Here is a 20596-nt window from a genome sequence, read left to right as displayed (position 1 = left end):
GTTAGAATAACAATAACCCTACCTGCACTCTGTGAGGGACCACTCTAGCTTTATGCAAGAGCTACATACCACCTCTCAAATGTGCAACAAATAGAAGTGGCAGAAATTTGTAGATCAGAATAACATAATTTTTAAAACTCAAATCAGCTTAGTACACTTTATGGGCATACTTTTCTTGATTTAAACTGTTTGGGTTTCTTTTAATTAACATTTTTATCTGTGTCTGCTCATTCAGCTTTCCAGCACCAGTCAGCAGCATTCCCAGGTGGGCATACTCTATGTTGTATTTTTCTACAGTTTAGGTAGCTATATTTAAACCTGTTTTTTCAGCCCTTTATGATTACATAACCATTTCCACACTTCAAGATAGGCGATACACTTCCTTGTAGCTTGTTTTTAAATCAAATCAGAGATGCATCAATACATATTAAAAAAAGGTACCTGTATTGATGAACATTTAATTTCTGAATTCAATCTTTATGAACAGAAATTATACAACTAAGTGGTGAACCTCTGGACACTTAATCAACATAAAGAACACATATCGGCCACATTTGTTGTCAAGTCAGGATTTACAAATTTTTAGCAGAGACTCTGGTCTTGTATTGTTTCGATAAATCATTGTATAATATTGCTGGTATAGACCAGACCACTATTTCAGGTGTAAAAATCTGAATTGCAGAAAGAGAAGCTGGATTCCCTCTCTTCCTAATTTTATACAGGCTTCACACCTTTCAAATGGGTTTTAAATACATCTCACAAATTAAAACCAGGGTGTAACAAATCCACAATTTCACAGCCCTACTGCAGTATCTCAGGCAGTACTAGTTCAGGGTAGAATTTCTAAGACATTCCAGGACCTGCTTATTTCAGTACCTTATCATTTCTGGAGGAGGAGACAGAGGAGCATCCTTATAGAGTTTGTGGGTGCCACCAAGCTGGGAAGAATGCCCTGGTGGAGGGCAACACAGTGGAAAGGATGCATTGAAAGAAATGGGCTGCCATCCAGAGGGACCCATCTAGGTTATAAGTACAGGCTGACAGGAACCACACAAAATTCAGCAAAGAAAAATGCAAGGTCCTTGACACAGGAAGGACCACACCCATACACTGGTCCATACGGGGTCACAGATCTGCTTTGCACAACCATGTTGATGGTAGGCTAAACGTGAATCAGCAGCGTGGTGTGGCAGCACTGAGTGTCAGCAGCACACGGGGCTGCAGCAGCAAGCAGCAGTTTGAGGGAAAGGACAAGTGTTATGGACTCGGGCCTTACTGCACATCACCTGGAGGGCATATTGCTGCGCTGTGATGTCATAGCGTGCCTCAGTTTCCCAGTTCTTGCCCAGGTGTCAATCGCCTCTGCTTTCCCCCACCCTGACCCCTGCTGAGTGCTGTCTGTCAATCCTGGCATTCCAGAAGGGTGTCGAGTGATTGGCAGAGTTCAAAAGATGCCTCTCAGCCCTGGGGGATATTGGGCCATCCAGGTGTCATTCGTCCCCTGAGACTTCCTCCCCTTACCTGATCTCTACCCCTTCCCTCCCCCTCTCCCCAGGGTTAAAAGGAGCAACAGCCACATGGTTCGAGGTTCTGGTAGAGCTGTTAGGAGATTCAGAGGCCTGTGTGCCAGGAATAAAGCTCTGGATCAAAACCCTCCAGCAGAACCGACTCCTTTCCTTCACCTCACCTTGAGGCCTCTCTGCCAGAAGTAAACCTGAGCTCCTGCATGCCTGGACTTGCCTCTAGCACCCAGCTGCAGCATCCAGCTTAGCCAAAGGTGTCTCTGAGGTGAAACCAGCACAGCTGCTGCCTCTGGTCAAGCAGTAAGGGCCAGACAAGCCAGGCACGTCCTACCCCGCTATTCCAATAGCATATGCTGTCTCCTCCTCCAGCTCATTCAGCTTTGGTACAAGACACATGTTGATAGACTTGCTCATATTCAGCAGAGAGCTACCACCAAGAAGGCTGGGACTGGAACAGATATCCTTCTGAGGTAACTCTATTTGCTCAGGCTAAAGAAAAATGGCTTGTGGGACTTAATACTTTTCCAGCACCTAGGAGGTGGTTACAGAGAAAGTGGACCCAGTCTTGTTACAAAGGTGTACAGCAGAACAATGAGGGACTACAATCAAACTGAAACAGAGACGGTTCTGTCTAAATAGAAAGAAAAAGCTCACTATGAGGATAATTAAGCAATAAATGAAATTATTCAGAGATGCTGTGGAATCTTCATCCTTAGAGGTTATTCAAGAACTGACTGTACAGAGCCCTAAGCAACCTTCTAATTCAGTGCTGAATTCAGCCTCCTGAGACCTCTTCCAGCCTAAGCAAGCCTGTGATTCTGTGATCCAGGTCACTACAACTCTCAGAGACTCTCTTTTGTGTACTGCAGTCAGGAGGAACTTACTAAAAATCCATTTGTCCAAGAGTTAAGTTATTAATCTCTTACACTATGGTGTGGAATTCTTTCTCTTTCAGCTGTAATGGATAAAACATAGATTTTTACAGAGGGAAAGCTTAATTCCCTACTACCATTTCAATCTGTGTTAAATACATACCCAATGCAAACAGTAGTATGGAAAAGTCACAGCTGTTTTGAAAAAAAATAGTCCTCACATGCTATTAATCTATTTGCATACAGTTCTCATACAGTAAAAGATACGAAGAAAAAAGAAAAACAACCATTTTGCATATGGAGACCTTTTCCTATGTCCAAAAATTCTCTAGTAAATTCTCCTTACTACAGTGAACTTTCTCATTCCAAAATTTCTTGCACAGGCAGAAAAAAAAAGTTAATTTCTAACACAGTAATTTTCCATTCTGGAACTGTAGGTTAGATTTAACATGGTATTTTTGAAAGGCAGAGATAAAAGTATGTTAAAACTATGGAAAGTTAAATATATCCCTTTCAAGGGATATTCTACCTTTACAGGTAGAAGTAAAGAAAGTAAATGAACTTGGGTAATATGAAACTTAGAATAAAATGAGTCCAATTCTCTTTATGCTCCTGTTGTAAAAAGTAACAGACAAAGAACTTTGAAAACCTCCAGCTTTTATGAGCCTAAACCACAAGACTTGACAAGCTTAAATTCCCCATCAGCAAAATATATTGTGATGTGCTCCTGTGAGAGGCTGTATATTAAAATGTGTGTTCAGTTATTAGACTTCCCAAATTAGACAGCAAATTAAAAGCCATCCCACAATAACACCCTGAAATCACTTTAAGTCATTTCAGTCATTTAATGAGTTCCAAAATCTGTTACTCTTACTTTAAACTATGTTTGTTCATTATCAGCTAGTTCTTCAAACTGGAGTCAATAAAATCAGTTCTACAGCATTTATGGCTTGGAAAAAGTATAAAGCCAGTATTTTCTTTGAATTATCTAACATAACTGAGATGATAAATAAGAATTACCATTAAAAAACCTCAGTATTCACACAAGATTATCCCAAAACAATGGCCAAAATCACTTAAGACATAGCTGTAATAAATGTGTCATAAAAACTGAGACGCATTTTGACTTCTCAGAGACTTGTACAGTGTTATTCTTCTACACATAGGGGATTATTACTTTTGTAAAGCTAGGGAATACCTTTAAGTCCAAACAACTAGCATTGGTAGATATTTAACAGCACAACAGGCGAGCAGACAAAATCAAAACAATCTTGTAGTCAAGAAGTGAGTCTGTCAACATCCTCTCCCTCCTTCTCCCCTCAAAACTGTAAAAAGTTTTAGTCACATTTAGTGTAAAGAACAACATTCATATAATTAAAATTATATCCACATATTATTAAAATCATTATTAGGTTAAAAACACCTATGCTAACAAATTTCATTTAAAAGCCAGATATCACAATTGATTTCATTTACTTAGTTGGTAATAAGCCACCAAAAATTAAATTGTAATGGCTTTCCAATTCTCAAGGACACCATAGTTAGTTACCTGGTCTAAAAGATCTTCGACCTTTTTTTGCCATCCATCCCTTGCTGCATTTTTTTCACGTTCTTTCAGCTGCAACAACTGAGTCATGGCTGCCTTCTTGTCCTCCTCATGCTGCAGCCTCAGCTCTTCACGAAGCTTATTACATTCCTGTCTAAAAACAAAGGACAAATAACTAAAATGCAGTGGGACCTTGTGCAAGAGGTACAAAAGAATTACAATCTCAGTAATAATTGGAAAATCTTAAATAACAGATACATTTGCTTTACATTTCATTTGATAGTACAGTTGCATACAATATATAGTTCATTTATTATTAAAGAATAAAAAAAATAATACTTGCCGAAGATTTTCTGTCCATTTTATTTCCAAGTCACGTGCCATTCTGTCAACTTTGAACTTTTCCTCCTCTCTCATGGCAGCAATCATTGCCTCGTGCTGTTGTCTCTCCTGATCTAGTTCTCCCTGCAAGTACAAACTTTACAATAGAGACTGATCAGCAGCAAAAGTGTATTTCAAACATAAGTGAGTGTATTTATAATAAAAATATCAATTACAATTGGCTCATAAATTTGAACTACAACTTCTTCACTGTGAAATTCCTAGTTATGCACAATTAATGCTTGTACATCTCCAGATATTTCTTATTTGTGAAATAGAAGTCTGTATTCCTATAAAAAGCAATTTTCCAGTAAGTCATTCTACAATCTTCTCAAATACCATTAATGGTGAATCACAAAATAATTTATGTTGCAGAGAACTTCAAAAGGTCAACAAGTCCCATTCACTGGAGGACTTACTTCACAATTAGAGCATGTGGCTTAGGTCCTTTGTAAAGAATGCTTTGAATTTTATTTTTAAAAATTTTTAAAGCATCATATATCCAGTATTTGAATTTCAAAGTTTGAGCTATCTGTATGTGATAGAAAGTTCAAAGTTCATTTCTGTTTCTCAATGGGACATGCCTGCTAGAAGCAAGGTTTCATAGCCTGAACACAGGGAACACCTTTAAAATTCCCAACAATTTCTGCTGAAATTTTACCATAATAGAATAGGTACCACCTAGAAATACTACTTACGTGAATGTTGTTCAGCCACGCTTGCTTCGTTCATGAAGCAAACATAGCCCCCTAAATTGAATTATTAATTTTTAAAATGAGACCTTTTCTGCAGCATTTTGATTAATTTTAAAATCTGTTAAGATAAATTTTATTGCCAGTAACCTATTATATATGAATATTTAAACGTTTTAATAGGTGAAGAGAGCAATACTAGTTCATAATAACATTTAGAAACATTATAAAAAAATACAGAGAAAGTTATAAACTATAATACTGTGCACCTCTAATGACTGTGGCTGAAAGAAATAAAAAAAAAATACCAATAAGCTGCTTCAGGCTGGTTCTATTAAGAAAATATGAAAAATATGTTCATTGAAAAAAAAGTATAATATTTACTGCTCTATGTCAAATACTTCTGTGATCTTGTAAATGTACATTCTATACTGAGGAAACAAAAAGGAAATGTTTGCCCAGTATTGCAGTCAATAAGGTATTGACAGACTAACTGACAGTTCTACTTCCATCTAAGCCAATTAAAATGGCAATATATTTGTGCCTAGGCAAATTAATTGCTTAATGGTACAAAGTGGTCAGATTTTCTAGATGTCAGTCTGCTATCCTTACAGATATCATAGCATATATCTAAAAATTATTCTCACGTCTTTATACTAAATTTCCAAATTCGAGCCTGAAATGAAGACTGTGCCCATTTTCCAAGGAAAACATGGCATGTATGTATTCAAATAACTCATCAAAAAGATTTCTGTGAATTTCAGAGTTAGTAAGCTCCAGACCTTGTTTTGCATCATGACATGAACTGTCTGGAATTGCAAGTGTTAATTCATATCCTTTAATGAAATTCTATTAAAGCCCTGAACATATTTGTATGGATATGTTCTGGCAGCTACAAATTACATTAACCATACAAAGATATGCTTGCAGCACTACCTGTTAAATACTAAAAGTGTTCTGAAAACAAAAAATACCCACTCCGAAACAACCAACCAAAAAAATAAAAATAAGAAACCCCCAAGCCCCAAAAGAAACTATCCTAGTTTCCGTTTTTTAAAATTTCTTCTCAAAATAGAAATCTCTCCTTTAATGAAGCCATACGAGGCCCCTTCTGTCATGGGTACCCCATAACACTTCTAGCTATTTTAAAAACAAGACCAAAATCACCCTAACTGCACTTTGCACAATTTATTCTCAAACAGCACAGTTACCTCAACACTGTACAGTGAATCTGTGGTCTCTCGCAGTCTTGCTCTAGTTAATTCTAGTTCTTTCTGGAGTATTTCCTGAGCTTCTTGAAGACTGGAGATGTGTCCTTCTGCAGTCCCAAGGCCTTGCTCACTTTTTCGTACTAGGTCTTGCAGACGACACACCTGTGACATTACAAAAAAACCTGTAATTTCCATAACTGTTACTAATGGCAGCCAACCCATCCTGGTGCTTTTCAGTGATTCCTAATTCTGACCTAGACAAATTTTTAGTTGCACTACCTGTTCTCCTTAAATATCACTTAATGCTTCTGTATTTAAAAACAAATTCCTGTAATATTATAAAAGCAAAGACTCAAAGGATTTTTATAAGTAAAAAAAAAAATATATCCAATGTGTTTGATGCATATTGCAAGGAAAGGAGCTACATAAAAGATACAAAAATGCCTCATAGTTTACTGTAAGAAAGCAGGTTTTAAGCAAATTAATGAGAGATATTTCAAAATACATAAACTCTAATCTAATATATAAATTAACCTGTGCTAGGGTTTAAGTTTCTGTTTTCAGATTGCTACCTGTCCAGCCTGTTTAAAACTTAAACTAGAAACTGTACATATAATGTAATAATCTCCTTAACTGCTATGTAACAATACTCTTTTTCTGCCTGTTTGTGCTTCAGCTTCCCATCTGTAAAATGATGATAATACACTTCTTTGCTTCAAATAAAAATATAAGAGACTGAACACTGTTCACCAGCTACAGGAAAGAAAAAGATTTTAAGTATGTAGGTTGGAAAACCAGAACAATGGGAGGCAGGGAGGAACAAAGAACAGCAGTTAACTGGAGGTGCATTTTCTGCCGAAGCAACAGTTTATGCTATTGCCTTTCTAAGCTGAGATAATTTCATTCACAATGGGACAAGTGTCACAAGAAAATACTAGCTTTTGCATTACAGGCATGCACAGGTAAGAACTGTAACCACTCTTCCTATTTGTTAGAATAATTACATACAAATACTGTTTATAATACACACAGAGACACCACCTCTCTCTCCCAGAACTCTCTCCCTCTGTCAACAACCTGCCAAAGGGTTTAAAAAGTGCAACTCCTCCTTTTCTTCTCAGGATGGAATCCAAAATTTCTTTGGCATGAGAGATCTCAGTGAAAAACTCTGGTAAAGTTGAGCACTTGTCTCTGTGCTCCTCTGAGTTTTATTCAAACAGCCAATAATTCCCTACAGAGCACAGCTACCTGAAGGTAGCAGTGCTACCTACATGACAAACTGTCCTCAAACTGTATTGATATCCTGGTAGTGCTCTGTTGTCCATGTATCTGATAGTAGCATGATATGAATAGCAGTCTTGTAAATCTAAGGATATGGGAGCAGGCAGGAATGCCACTCATAGGGCTTAAGATATACTCTGCTGATGACAAAGTGATGGAGGCTGTTTAAAATGATCTTTGATAACATCATCAGAAATCCTTTGCATGGAAACAGCAAGTCCTCAGATGACTATACCAAGTGATACAAACATACCAACATTCTAAAATGCCTTGGCTGGTCTACAGCGAAAGGAAACACATCTGCAGAGTGAACAGCCAGTCTCATCCCGAGACATGCATGAGAAAGCCACTATTCTGACTTAACCCAAAGTCCCCAAAAAATCTCTGGCAAGTATTCAAGATTACACTGCTCTTAAATAGCTTAGAACTAGGAGCAAGCCTAATGAGGCTTGAATCTTTCTCTCATCCTTTAGCTAAGATAATTGCCACCAGAAAGTCTGTCAAAAAGAAAAGAAGATGGCATGGGCTCAAAAGCAGCTTTCTCAGCAGGGAAGCTAGAACTGAACAAGCATCCACAGAAAGTAAAGAATACAAGCCTACTGTGTTAAATGATTTCTATAACTTAAAGCAAACAAAAATAAAGAAGCAACAGTAGCAATGTAAGGGCTAAGCTAATGATGTGTCAGACACATCACAGGGGAAGCTTCTTCAAGGTCAGTGATGGCATTGAGAAACTGCTGTCAGTTGTCAATAGAGATCTAAGGCCAAGCTGTGGTTGCAACTGAAGCACTTCTGTCATGTGCTCAAGATAAACATAGTAATGAAATAAAACATTTCTCTTCTGCACTACATGGAGAGGATTTACAGACCAACGCCAATTTATTGTCTCTATGTTTTCTCTCATTCTATCACTATGCACAATATATGGTATTACACTTATCCTGGCAAAGGATTGTATGTAAACTTGAATACTGGACAGCAGCTCGACCTAGCTCCCTATTTCAGTCTTCTGTTTCTTAGCTTTGCCTCTGTTTGGTTAACTTTCATGCTAATGGAATTTTCCAAGCCTGAATTTGATAGCAGTTGGATAACAGAAACTCATTCTTAAAACATTTCAAGTTATTTCCTTCAAGGAAGGAGAAAGTTTATTGCTCATGAAGCCAAGAGACATTGATAAAGAATAGCTAGATTTAACCCTACAGTGCTAGATGATGATAGAATGACAATAGTGCTCTACTCAGATCTAATCCAGAAACAATGAAAGTTAGCATACAACAGAGAAGTTAAACCAAAAATAAATAACTAAACTTCCTGTAATTTTGAACTGAAAAATAAAGCTGTGTAAGATTTTCTTAAGATGCATAACAAATACATCATATTTTCATCAATTTGAATGCAGGTAAGCACACTGTTAAAAGAGAAAGAGCAGTTCCAGCTTAAACTGGCACCTTCTCTAAGCTCTGAAACAAAGATACTGGCAGCCCTAAGGAGGAAGAACCCTCCTGTTTAAAGAGCTACTCACAACTGACTGATAAGCAGAGCTGCTGAACTCTAAAGGCAGGAGGTCCAGCTACTCTGGAAATGTATAATCTCTGGCATGTCCATCTATCTGTACATGTTAATACATATTTTCAGAATATATACCTTAATATATAATAATCAAATACATTATGAAGTTATTAATATAGTAATGTATTAATAGATTATTAATACATTCATATATAATATATTAACAAGTAAAATCTGTACTTTTGGAAGGGCAAACTTCCCTATGTAGTATATTGAAAACATGCAGGTTTTTTCCTTAAGCTAGTTTAGTATTTGTGCAATTTGCAAGTTACCAGAATGAAACACCTGCTCTCTCCAAATACTGTACAGTATAGAAAGCAGCAATGAAAAACTGTGCTGCAAAAAAATACTTAAATTCATGTTTAACTCTCTCAAAGCAAGCACTAAAATCATGCATAGGGCTTGCTGAACAATAAAGCTGATGAAATACGCTCTTGAAACAAGCCAAAAGTTCCAGAGAAAAATGGTTTGATGTTTTTGATATCAGCAGAATGTACTTCTAGTTTCAAAATATTGTATTGTAAAAAGGTTGTGATTTCCAACTAAAAAAAATTAAAACTGACTTGACATATGATACATTTAACATCAATTGCATATACCATGACATAACAAATAATTCGGGTCCTACTAAAAGTACTTCATATCATCTTTTGATGAAAATACAAGAAGATGATTTGCAAGTCAAGAAACTGACCAGAATTTATGATATGTTAACCATAACCAAATATGAGTTTACATCCAGTTAAATTTCCCTCTCTCCTGATGTATTTTGTGTAGAGGTCTGTATACCTAATGAGAAGATAAAAATAGTTAAAAATAAAAAGCTGTTTACATCAGCTGTTTACATCTCTCTTGCTTTGTTAATTTTGTAACGGACAATAAAATCATTCCTCAGAAGCAGTCAACTAACTTTCCATGTTTTAAGAATACTCCACTCTAAACAGAAGAAAGGCATTAAACACTCAACAGCATAGACCTAGACCTGTCCTGGAGTCTAAGATCACTATTGATGAGATGTGGTAGTGAAACAGCAAGTTAGTCCTTGCCTCCTGATTGGCAGAAGTCAGCTTCGTTGTCAGCTCCTCCTTCACGTTCTCCAGCTGCTGTCGGAGCTGATTCTTATCATCCTCCAAATGCAGTTTCTCCTTCTCAAACTGCTGCTCCAACTCCTTCAGAAACAGGAAGGATGGAAGAAATATTAAATACTTGCCATAGAGTCATTGCAAAGTACAGATCTACCACACGGAAATGATTCTAACCAGCAAAAATACTTGTGATCTCATCCCTTTCCTTAAACTGTTGGAGCATGAATATTTATTTCCTTTTACAACAGATGTAATTTTCCAGTTTATTTTATAATTTAACAACCTTAAATCACAAACTAAAGACTAACAGGACTTTTCTCTCAATTACTTCTCAGTTATCAAAAGCTTTAAAAATATATCTACTTTCACAATTTTTCAGTCTGAGCTGAAAGAAGAATTTTTCATTTTCTATAAAATTACACTGATGTATCTGCATGTCTTTCAGCCTTTACCCATCTATTTCCTACAAATAATCCCCACAGGAAAGAATAAATCTTAAAATCCAGATTGAGCTCTGTGAAGTCTTTTAGAATGTTACAATTAATGAAAAAAAAAACCCAGACCATATATCTACTACATTTGTGCAGAATCAAATTACTTTTCAAGTTTAACTATATGGAAATAAAAAAGTAACACCCCTGTTTTCATCAACCTTTATGGTGTAATAGCCAAATTCTCAAAATAACTGCTGGATTAATTATATTTCTCTTACATGAGCCTATGTTGTGTGTGTATATATACACACATAAATGTTAGAAACTTTCATAGTTTTAAGGAAAATTATAAATTTATACTTCAGCCTTAATATTCAGAATACATTTTCAGAACAACAATTTCTTTCACAAAATACTTTAAAGGAAACATATCAAAATTGAGAATTTTATTACATATATCAGTGAAATATACTATACAGCTCATAATACTGCGAAGTTTAAGTGAAGAAAATTAAGGTTTCCAAGCCAGGTGCTCCAGAGTCATGCCATAAAAGGCTTCAAGGTTTTCTATGGAGCTAGAACCTCTTTTTTAACTCCTTCCTAGGGGCTCAGCTGAAATGCAAGGTTTAGTATCAATTAAGTGCCTCTGTGCAGACCTGGGCTCAGGTTTCCTAAAAATCAGTATTATCTCAGAAATAGCCATGAAAATACATACACCAGAGCCAGCCTGAAACAAAAGGTACAGTATTAGTAAAATTAGGGGAAACGGGGAGAAAGAACTAAAGTATTAAAGAGGAAAAACAGTCACTAAAAGATATAAAAGTCTAAGGAAACCCAAGGTTTCCTGCTGCAAGACAGCAATGTAGTGTCAAACCACCCAACTCCAAGAAGCAACAGAGGCCAAGTCTTCCTCATTCAAACCCAAAGATGACTCAAGTGTTTTACAGGGGGTGGAAAGCACATTAAGCAGCTTGTTAGTTCTAGCACTGCTTTAGGGTATGGGGCAGGCAATAAATTATTCCTGTGTACACTGCTTGCATGATCTCTTCATTCATGGTAGAAGTTGGTCAGAGTGACAGAACAGAGGGCTACACTGCCACAAACTCATTACTAAGCAAGGTAAAACTCAACAAGTGCCTGCCTTCTCCACTGGGTCCATATGAGTCAACACGTGGGATAAATGCTCCTTGCTCAGTGAAACTTGATCAATTTGTCCTGTTCATGCTGAAATCTGCTGTCTGCAAAATCCCACTGGTGCTATTTAGACCCTATTCTGATAACAGAGCAATTATTTCTCTGATGATACTTGTCAGTACAGCTGTGCAGTACTGCAAAATTATTAGCAGCTCTATTTTCATAATCCTCCTGATGCCATTTTTACAGCTCATTTTATAGATGGAAATACTGAAGCAAAAAGAAATATTTGAGCTATTTTTCGAGTCCTATTCTAATTCTGCTGAATTCTCTTCTGTTCCCCAGATGCATTTCCCAGGATTCCAATCCAAATGAATCCTCATGCCCTCTATCCCAAGGCTCCTGGTACCATGCTTCTTCCTCATACAAAATTCAAATCTGCTCCACATTTAAGCTTGACTGTTTTCTTCCTTGGATTACTTGATCACCACAGCATGTGCTTAGTGAGACAGGTTTGACAGAAGAGACAGTGAAATCTGATTAGATTTAACATCAGTGAAATCGGATTGACTGAGATCTTGATCCCAACATCTCTCCATAGGTAGTTCTTTCTTGTTAAAATAACTTCATATTTCTCACACTTAGAGAGGTGTTCCCTATTTAAACTAGTTTAGTGATTTAAGAAAAAAAAGTTTGTGATCTCCTTTTGTTTTATTCTCCACATTATTTTAGTAAGAAACAAACCAAAAGAACCCCACATCTTACTGAAATACAAGAAAAAGATACACAGAAACCCTAAGGGACATTGTCTTAATAACCAGCATGTTTAAAGTTTTAAAGCAAGTAAACCTGTAAGATCAGATGCATATATGTCTGAGACCTACTTCAATTACTGGGTGACAAAACAAATTTTGTATGTACTAAAAATTGACCTAAGAAACAACATACTGGTAGAAAAATTTACAAAAACAAACCAAATCTGTCAGAGATGCACATCACTAACTACAACCATGGTTCTTGGTATGTTTCCTGTGAATACATCAAAAGAAATATAACAAAGCCTCAAATTAAACACTTAAGCCTGTATTTCCTGTGCAAGGCAAAATTTGTGTATAACACACATCCAATCAGATTAGGAAATAATAATTTAAAAATGGGCCTCATCCTGAGAAAATAAAGGCCAGATTTGTGAAACAAAAAAAGCCTCTCAGTTTCAGGATTCCAGTCAAAGGTAAATGTATAGTTGCTGGAGAGTGAGCTGCTGTACAGTACATAATTTTATGTTGAACACTTAGAACAGCTGTTATCATCTGAGTACACATGGAGCTTAATAAAATATCAGTCCTAATAAAATACCTTTCTGTACTTCTGAACTGTCAATGAAAATTTTAAATAAATGTTATAATAATATAATCTTTCATCTCCTTCAGAAGAATGGATCCTGATACACCAACCTTTCTAAATATGGGTGACAAATCCCAGGAAAACAAATTTATTATACTTGAAAATACATTTGTATAAATGGAGAATTTATCTTCCGTATGCAGACAAATGACAGTACAAGTGTGTTTTTTTTCCCAAGATATTTGTTATTTTTCTAAATGCTTAGCAGTTTCTTCAGAGGCCTGCAGGTAATTCCAAATTAAGTTTGCCATAAAACAAAACCATGCAGTACAAGATGCAAACTGTAACAGTTGCTTTTTGTTTGATTACTAAGAAAATAAGAACATACCATCTGCAGTTTCTTCTTATCCTTATTAGCATTACTGTGTGCAGCCTCAATTGCAGTATGGTGTTTCCATGCCAATTCTTCTAAGGTCTTGGAATGAGCCTCCTTTAACTGAGCAGCCTCTCCTTCCAATCTTGCTTGTAATTTTACCAGCTCCTTCTCATAATATTCACGTTGTGTTTCCCTTGCTTCATTTACTTTCTATAAAGTACAGGAAAAGAAATCTATTCAATGCTTAAAAAATCTGAACAGTAGGAATAAAAAAAAATACAAAAACATTACTGATGATATAAATCTGTAAAAAATTAACTTCCATATAAAACAAATTGAGCAAACACTACGCACTGACTATGTGATTCAGTAACCAAAAAGGTAATTTTAAAAGATCCATGCAAAACAATACTACTTATTAAAAACCTAATTTTTCCTCTGTTTAATCTGGGAAAACAACAATCGGGTATCAAGCCTATAGAGAATTTCTGTTTAGTATTTTCAAACATGTTCAATGCATTTTCAGCAAATGGCTTTTTAAACTGTTCCTTAATCATTTCACATTTGTCCTTCCTCAGACAATTTAGATACTAGGCATATACACACAAGGTCATAACTCAAATGAAATTGTTAGAAGATTGTCCAAAGCAGTCTGATTGCATTGGACAATCTTCTAACAAAGAAGTATTTCATCTACCTTCCCTTTAATCTCACTTCACACTCTGCATTAGTCATTCGTTGTTGCTACATGAAATATACTTGAAACATACTGGTCCTAGTCCGGTCATATCAAACAAAATTTAAAGCATAATATTTTCTTGTCTGAGAATCCCAGTGTTCTCTTGTTTTATTCAACTAAAGCCAATAAGCTGTTTAACCTTCTCCAATGCCAGAATTTGCTGCCTTTGTCGCTCATCCAGACTCTGTGTTTTGCTTTGTAATAAATTTCTTTCCTCTTCCAGCTGGGACAATTTTTCCTTTAATCTAGACTTTTCTGATTCCAAGTCTCTGATTGTAACTTCTTGAGTCATTTGAGTAGCTTGAAGCATTCCAATGTGACCTAAAAACAAAACAGCTCTTTAAAACCTCACAGCATTGGTTTCATGCAATTGAAGTGCACATTTATACTCCAGTGATAGCACCACTCTAGTGGAAGCTTGCATATGGATCTCCCTTGTCTTCACTGCAATACTTATCTTCCTCTCCACTTCTCACTTGTTTAGTTTTATTGTAAAATGCCCAACAACAGCAGAGCACTTGCTGCTGGGGAGCCTTTCGTTTCAATTCTCCTCACTCAAAGTTGCACGTTGACTCCCAAAGGAAAGCAGAATTAGGCAATTGTAAGAACACTGAAGAACTGATCCCACCTAAACCTGCGTATTTCTATCCTAGAATAAGATTGACAACAGAAAGTAGAACACTGATGTCTAAAGATACACGTCATTGTTTTATCAAACTCAATTTAGCTGGCAGACTAGATACATAGCTTTATCTGCTGTAAAACTTAGGAAATGACACTTTATTTTGCTAAAGGTATATGACTAAAAGATATAAGAAAACTCTCTCTATAGTAAATAGTAAAGTATGATCTAAATCCTTGCAGGTTGGAGGCTTCCTTTTAATTTCTTTATGTATATTTTTGGGAAAAAACCAAACTAAGTACAATTTCAAACTACAAAATATAATCATCTGTCCTTCACATAACCAGCTGACAAAGGTTTATGACTTCAGAAATTTCTGTCTGCTGTTCTTGACATATTTATTACTGTAGGTAACTGCCTAGAGCAGTGAAATTTCTGTTATTTTGGGAGAGGCTCTGGAATGAATAGAAGACTGTTTAGAAAAAGAGGATACTTCTAGTTAGGTCCAACTGAAAGATGAGAGGTATTATTGACTCTGAATAATTTTCTACTGTTTTCTTGTAGTGTCAGTTTCTAGGAAAGACTGTTGTTTCCCTTCTCATTTTATTATAAATTTCAAAAATGACAAGTTGAATGACAGTTCAGTTTTATAACAAAGCATTGCTTTTAAATTAAAGTCACTAAGGAATAGCTATGAAAGTGGAGTATATGATATTTCTCACATGACAAAATCACTGAGCCTCATGATTAATTTCCATTTGTTATAAAAAGTAAGATGTGCCAAGAAGGAAACTGTGACACAGATGTGAAGGGAAGAGCTATGAGATATATAACGAAATTCAAAAATTAAAAATGCCTCACAATTACTAGTAATTTCATTAAAAATGCACACTTCTAATTGTACTAAGCCCTGGAAAATTCTAGAACTTTTTTGACATTTTTGTTTGTAAAACTGAAAACTGAAGACTTAGGACAATGGGTATGCTTAGGTTCTGAAACATTTTTAAAAAATCCTTATTTCAAAAGTTCAGTCATTTAAGAAACATATTTTCAAACCAAAAATTTTATAATCTAGCAATAATAATAATAATAATACAATGAGAATTTTCATTTTTTCATACAAGTATGTCATACATATTTCATTGTAAGTACACACAGACACTGATCTAGAGCTTTTGTCCTTGCAATACAACACAGAAGACAGTTTTCGGCTTCCTCATGCTCTACAAAAAAGGTATGAAATGCAGCAATTTCCTTAAAGGTTGGGAATATCAGGATAAATGGAAGAAGAGTATTTTAAATGCACCAAAGAGACTCAACAGAGTGTTCTAAAATTGCAATATGATGAGTAAACATTCTTTATGGTAATTAAGTATGAGAATTCAGTTTCTTTGAGGACAGATTTTTTGACCGTGTGAGCTGAAAATCAAGGAGATGGCAGTGGGCCAGCATCAGAAACCATTTCCAAACAGGCTGGCACCCAACTACCCCTGTGGCAATTGCTTGGTGGCACCACTGCAAACAGGGATCCTGGTTCTTGTTGCACAGTGATGCTCTAAAACAAAGAGGTACTGCAGACAGCACCACTGAGCTTGGTAAAGCTGAAAACCTCAGTGCCAGAGGACACCAGGGCTGGCCTCAATCACAGGCTAGCTGACTCCATGCCATCAGTAAAACAGAAAAACAGCCCGGGTATTTATTTCCACTCCATTTGGAGTGGCCTGGTGAAACCCTCTCATGCTTCTGCCTAAGGAATGAAGCAGCAACAGCTTTAGAGTGTATGAGAACAGGACTCTCATACAGTCATGAATTTTTCTGTGACTGCCTCACAAATCACCTTTTGGAGGGTCAGATGCCCATTTTACATTCTCTCAGCAGCAAGCCTGTTCCTTCTAGCTGTTTCATCTAATAGGATCTTGCAGTCTTGGGCTCCTGCTGATTGCTATACTCTTCCAACATACGGCCTAGACTACTCCTGGGCTTGTGCTAATTTGTGTGGAAAACAACCAAGAATTGTTATAATTGGTCTAATTCAACAAAGCCAAAGATAAGCCAGGGGCCCCTTTTTAAGCCCTAGAACTCAACCTATTGTATAGTTGTTCAAGTTCAAGTACTGGGGCCCATGCCTACTACTGAGCACACTAGGGAGACAATGCCAAAGATGGAAAAGAAACCTGCATGTGCACAGTCAGGTCTTAAGCTATTTTTTGTGCCTTTCCACATGACAGCAACTACAAAGGAGCAACAAAAGCTATAGAGAAAACTTTAAAGAATTTATTATTCAATAAGCTGCAAATCTTCTGACAGTAGGTATAAAGGAAAGTACCACAGCGTCAGCAAAAAGAAAAGACAACTGAAAAAAGGTGGAAGAACAGGAAGCATGTCTCAGTTATTATGTGAAGAACAGATGCAGAGCAGAATTGTTCTGTATAAGCACAGTTCCAAGGCCTGGAAGATACGTACATGCTGTACAAAGTACAGCACTTGGACAAATGAGTACATAAAAAAGGAAATTTAAGTACAATGCATGTGATAGCAGAAAAGTTTAAAAACCTCAAAACTCATTGGAAAATTCTATGTAAAGCATTAAACAGTCTTTAGGCAGTCTAAACCTGTATGAGGCTGACAGAAAAAGAAAAGGCTAGAATAAAAGGATGAAGTTTGTGTCCAGATTAAGTTACTGACATACATACTGGCTTTGAGAACAAGATCAGTGGCCTGCTGCTGTAAGCGCTCTCTAGCAGCTGCAAGCTCGCTTTCCACTTCTTTGTGTTTGCTTAACAATGACATCTCCTCCTCCTTCACATCTTCTAGCTGTTTTTGAAGAACCTAGAGGAAACACATAATACTTGTTACCATCATATACAATCATGTCAATTTAAATGAACATTAGGTTAAAAGGTACAGAAGAGACCTTTCAGCAAACAAGTTTTATTTACACAAAAGCTGAAATAGTGCAATATTATTCCCATATTCATTGTCTACTATATGTAATGCTTCAAACATACTTTTTGAAGATCAAGATAATAGGTACATGGCATGACAAGTAATGCATAACAGAAATGTGACAATATTCAAAAGGTACTATAAAATGGTCCACAGAGTCTGGGGATCAACTTTAGAAACCTGGTTTCTGGTATCTAAGAGTTTTTCACATTAAAGAATACATTATGTGTTCACAGCAGTTTAGTGTTCTCCATTGCAACTCAGAGTGTTTACTACTGACTCAAATTAAGCTATGTGTGGAGGGAGATACATAAAATGAGAGCTGGGCAGTTACTTCTATCAAACATTCCCGGGGCAACTGTTGGGACCAGCACTCTTTAGCACATTTCTCAGCAGCAGGGGCAGTGGTATTGGGTGCACCCTCAGTGGGCTCACTGACAACACCGAGCTGTGGGGTGCAGTCAACTTGCTGGAGAGAAGGGAAGGGATGTCATCCTGAGGGACCTTGACAGGCTGGAGAGGTGGGACTGGGCAACCTCATGGAGTTCAACAACACCAAGAGCGGATCCTGCACCTGGGTCAGGACAAGCACAAGTACAGGCTGGCTAGCCCTGGGGAGAAGGACTCTGGAACGAAAAGCTCAGCATGACTTAGCAAATGTGCACTCACAGCCCAGAAAGCCAATCATGTCTTGGGATGCATCAAAAGCAGCATGGCCGGTAGGTCACAGGAGGTGATGCTGTCTCTCTACTCTGCTCTTTTTAGACCCCGCCTGTACTCCTGTTTGTCCAGGTGTGGCAGCCCCAATACAAGAAAGACAAGGATCTTTCGGAAAAAGTCCAGAGGAGGCCACTAAATCAATCACAGGGCTGAATTGCTGGATGTCCTATAGAGACAGGCTGAAAGAATCTTCAGCCTGGAGAAAGTTCTTGGGGAGACCTTTGAGCAGCCTTCTAGTATCTAAAGAAGGCCTAAAAGAGCTGGAAGAGGACCTTTGACAAAGACATGTAGTGATATGACCGGAGGGAGTTGCCTTAAATTGAAGGAGCATAGGTTTAGATTAGATATTAGGAAGAAATTATTTTCTTTGAGGATAGTGAGGCACTGGAACCAATTGCCCACAGAGGTTGTGAACTTGCCATCCCTGGAGGTGTTCAAGGCTGGATGGGACTCTAAGCAAGTTGGTCTAGTGCAAGACAACCCATGGCAGAGGGTTTGGAGCTAGATGATCTTTACTGTCCCTTCCAAGACAAACTATTCTATAGTTCTATGATTCTAAACTTTTCTTATGACTTAAATCAGATGTAGTAGCTCACAATAGCATATCTTGGAGAGTGTAATGTGTTTCAGCCATGCAGGAGGGAAAAGAAAATATTGTTCTGATTCAAAAGAAAATATAGATGTCTTATAATTCAAGTAACTGAAACAGTAACATTTCAGAAACTAAAGAGGAAGAGAGAATTGGGGAAAACACTGTACAGGATGTGTAATGAAACAGACACCAGATGTGGTGAGATTATGCATTTCAGCACCTCATCTACAGTGTTCAGAGTAGGACCTGATCTTAAAATCTGTAGCAGATACTGTACTAGACTCTTCCTCTTCTTTGGGAACAAATTTCCTTTACTGTAGGAACGATCAACATACAATTGGTTTCACCTTCACCACAGCTTTCCATAAACTCACCTCCTGAAGCCCCTTGCAGAAGAGGCAGAGATGTGTGATGAACTGACTGCAGGCTCCCTTCACCATCCCCCTGCATCAGTGTAGGGGAAGTGGTTAGAGAATTGGGAATAAAGTTAAGTCCAAGAAAGATGAAGGGGTGGGGAGAAAGTGCTCTTTTAAGATTTGTTTAACTTCTCATTATCCTACTTTGATTTGATTGGTAATAAATTTGGTAACAAATCCTTTTCCCAAGTCAAGTCTGTTTAGATCATGACGGTAACTGATGAGTGATCTCTCCCTCTTATTTCAACTCAGAAGTCTTTCATTACAGCCTCTCTCCTCTGTTCAGCTGAGGAGAAGAGTGGTAGAGCAGCTTTGGTGAGCCCTTGGCATGCAGCCAGGAGCAACCCAACACACTAAATAAAACTGTGTTGGAGTATAACCCAGTAAGCAGCTAAGTATGGCACAGCCACTTGCTCACAACTGCCAAAGTGGGACAAGGAAGAGAAAAGGAAGGGTAAAAGAGGGAAAATTCGTGGGTTGGGATGAAGAAGATAGAGAAAACCAAAGCCACACACATACAAGCAATAAAAACAAGGAATCCATTCACCACTTCCCATGGGCAGGCAGGCGTTCAGCCGTCCTCAGGAAAGCAGGGCTCCATCTGGCATAACACTGACTTGGGGAGGCCAAGACCATCACTCCTTCCTCCTTCCCCCAGATTTATATGCTGAGCATTACATCATGTAATATGGAATATCCCTGTGTTCAGTTGGGGTCAGCTGTCCTGGCTGTGCTCCATTCCAGCTCCTTGTACATCCCCAGCCTCCTCATTGGAAGGGTGGGGTGAAAAGCCAAAAAGACCTTGACTCTGTGTAAGCACAGCTCAGCAATAACTAAACCATTCCTGAATTACCAACACCGTTCCCAACATGTTTGGATTTGTTTTCAACAAATCCAAAACATGGCACCCCACAAGCTCCTACAGAGAAAATTAACCCTACCTGAGCCAAGCCCACTAACATACTGAAAGAGTGTGCAGTATTTCAGTTGCCACTTGTGAAAATATTGTTAATTAAACAATTAAGCCTAAAGTAGAAATAAACGAAAAAAAAATTGAAGATGACAAGCATATATGAGTGATGGAAAATTAAGTTTACACACTCTAATAACCTC

The 20596-nt window shown here is 37.3% G+C and overlaps 1 protein-coding gene across 1 annotated transcript in view; it reads right to left on the bottom strand.

Annotated features, from left to right (window-relative positions):
* FAM184A (family with sequence similarity 184 member A) overlaps positions 1-20596 on the bottom strand; it is a 73998-nt gene that overhangs the window by 26648 nt on the left and 26754 nt on the right. The window contains exons 3-9 of the mRNA XM_058802178.1: positions 17503-17638; positions 14327-14508; positions 13461-13658; positions 10122-10244; positions 6226-6387; positions 4281-4406; positions 3945-4091 (exon numbers count right to left, since the gene is read on the bottom strand). Of these exons, the coding sequence (XP_058658161.1) occupies positions 3945-4091; positions 4281-4406; positions 6226-6387; positions 10122-10244; positions 13461-13658; positions 14327-14508; positions 17503-17638 (1074 nt within the window). The remainder of the gene's footprint in view (positions 1-3944; positions 4092-4280; positions 4407-6225; positions 6388-10121; positions 10245-13460; positions 13659-14326; positions 14509-17502; positions 17639-20596) is intronic.

The sequence above is a fragment of the Ammospiza caudacuta genome, chromosome 3 (assembly GCF_027887145.1).
Source record: "Ammospiza caudacuta isolate bAmmCau1 chromosome 3, bAmmCau1.pri, whole genome shotgun sequence".
NCBI classification, from domain to species: Eukaryota; Metazoa; Chordata; class Aves; order Passeriformes; family Passerellidae; genus Ammospiza; species Ammospiza caudacuta.
This window is presented reverse-complemented; position numbering and strand designations above follow the sequence as displayed.